Source organism: Vicia villosa, linkage group LG2, assembly GCF_029867415.1.
Source record: "Vicia villosa cultivar HV-30 ecotype Madison, WI linkage group LG2, Vvil1.0, whole genome shotgun sequence".
Classification (NCBI taxonomy): Eukaryota; Viridiplantae; Streptophyta; class Magnoliopsida; order Fabales; family Fabaceae; genus Vicia; species Vicia villosa.
In genome coordinates this window covers 78,971,044-78,973,055 of record NC_081181.1, presented here as the reverse complement: position 1 = coordinate 78,973,055, position 2,012 = coordinate 78,971,044, and the positions used below count along the sequence as shown (strand labels likewise).

Below are 2,012 nucleotides of genomic sequence, written 5' to 3'. Positions count from 1 at the left end.
GAGGTTTCTAGATGTTCGAATATTTTACCTGTGTGATCTTTTTGGTTTTTAGTGATTTTTTTTTTTTTTGGTTTTCTCTTTTGACTTGCGTGTTTGCTGTATTATTTGTTGAAGTAACCTATTTAAAATTTTTTGTGCTATACATTCTATCCTTTCTATTATATTTATTAGACTGTTTTTTTAACACTTAATTTTGTTATTGCTTAAACATTAACATCTTAAATATGCGGTGAAGTTTCCGTGTAGCCCTGAATTTTGGATTTTCAAATCATTAATAAAAATTAAATTTGTGAATATTCGAAAGATAGGATGAGATGATTTATATGCAAAATGTTTGAATTGTTTTCCTTATGAGTTGAATATACATTTTTATGGATTCATGAATCAACGTTTTGTTCATAATTAGTTTTCTTCTTACTAACAAATGTAATAAAAATTTATGGCATTTGCAAACTACAAAATGAAGGGATCAAGTTCAAAAGCAGGACCAACAATTGATGACGCCAAGATTTATATCCAAGAAATAAAAGATGCATTTAAAGATGATAAGGATAAGTTCAACGAGTTTTCAAAGACTATGAAAGATATCAAAAATGGAAGGTATGATTTATATAGTATTATATAGTTTTTTTTTTGTATTATGTTTATTATAATAAATTTATCACTCTTAATTGCAGGGGTGACTTAGTGTGTATGCTGGCAAGAGTAAAGGAATTGTTTGAAGGGCATAGAGAATTGTTATTGAAATTTAATGCCTATTTACCAAATGAATTTGCGATTACACCTCCACCAAGAAAGCCAAAAGTCAATCTAGAATATGCCAGGAAATATTTAATCAAGGTGAAGGTATGAATTTAACCGCAGAGGAATTAAAGAAGCTTTTTATCTTAAATATCATTACTCTTCTTTGTTAATTTTATATTTTTTTCATGTTTTGTTTACTTAGATAAGTTTAAGGAATCCTTTGCATGCAGACTCGATTTCAAGATGATCAAGACGTTTACAAGTCGTTTCTAGCTATAATGAATATGTATAGAAAGAAAGAAAAAAGTGGTGAAGAGATTCAACGAATGGTATGAATTTGCTTTTTAAATTTCGTTTGTTTTGTGTAATAGTCATTTTAATTTTAATTTTTTTTCTTCAGGTTATTTCACTTTTTAAAGATCAACCTGATCTTATTGACGGGTTTAATGAGTTTCTTCCTTGACGAAGCTTGTGATGTTTACTAAATTTCTTTTGAAAAGAAGTTTATGATGAGTTAATAAATACATATGGTATGATTATCGAAAAAATTTAGTATTTTTAGAATTATTTTTAATGTTTGCAATTTGAGACTTGAAATAAGTAGTTGTTTGAATTTTTTTTTTTAATGTAGTTTAACAAAGTTTTGAGTAAAAATTATCAAGATTTATTATTTTTTTTAAAGCAAGAAAACATATCATAGCTCAAAGGCAAAAGTACACAAACAGCAAAATCTCCCAAAAAGAAAATTATACTCCTATTGGAATCTAGCTTAGGTAAAACAATGAGTTATTGCTAAATTCAAAGAAATTACAATTGACACGCGTAATTTTTCCAATAAACGACCATCTCCAGATAAGAGCTTTACAACTCCACACAACATCTCTTGAGTTCCAAGACGAGTTGTTAAAAACGATATCATTCCTACGTAATCAGATGCTCCAAAGAATAGCAAGCCAAACAATTCCCTCCTTCCTTTTTTTTTTTACCTTCTTAGTTCTACTGAAATTTCTCCAATACCAAAAAATATCCTTCAAATCTTCAAAATTAATAAAATGTAATCCAATCCACTCAGCCATTTCCTTCCAAACAATAATCGCATTCCGACACCTCAAGAAGAAGTGGAGCAATGATTCATTGACTTCCTCACAAAGAACACAATCAACACACGAAGAAGAATAGATAATACCTTTTTGCAAAAGTAAATCCTTGGTTGGAAGTTTGTTGAGGAAACTCCGTCATCCGAACGCTTTAACTATAAGCGGAACCTC

The 2,012-nt window shown here is 29.0% G+C and overlaps 1 protein-coding gene across 1 annotated transcript; it reads left to right on the top strand.

Moving 5' to 3' along the window:
- The first annotated feature begins 439 nt into the window (after positions 1-439).
- LOC131649430 (paired amphipathic helix protein Sin3-like 4) lies at positions 440-1,207 on the top strand. Its single transcript, XM_058919194.1, has 4 exons — positions 440-600; positions 678-846; positions 975-1,073; positions 1,145-1,207. The coding sequence occupies exons 1-4, from the start codon at positions 440-442 to the stop codon at positions 1,205-1,207; spliced, it is 492 nt and encodes a 163-aa protein (XP_058775177.1).
- The last annotated feature ends 805 nt before the right edge of the window (positions 1,208-2,012 follow it).

What these genes read in the sequence shown, in the direction of transcription:
- LOC131649430 (XM_058919194.1), top strand. Translation starts at nt 440, where the DNA reads ATGGCATTTGCAAACTACAAAATGAAGGGATCAAGTTCAAAAGCAGGA. An exon ending in AAAGATATCAAAAATGGAAG is followed by an intron (nt 601 to 677) that starts GTATGATTTATA and finishes TCTTAATTGCAG; the next exon opens with GGGTGACTTAGTGTGTATGC. An exon ending in GTGAAGAGATTCAACGAATG is followed by an intron (nt 1,074 to 1,144) that starts GTATGAATTTGC and finishes TTTTTTCTTCAG; the next exon opens with GTTATTTCACTTTTTAAAGA.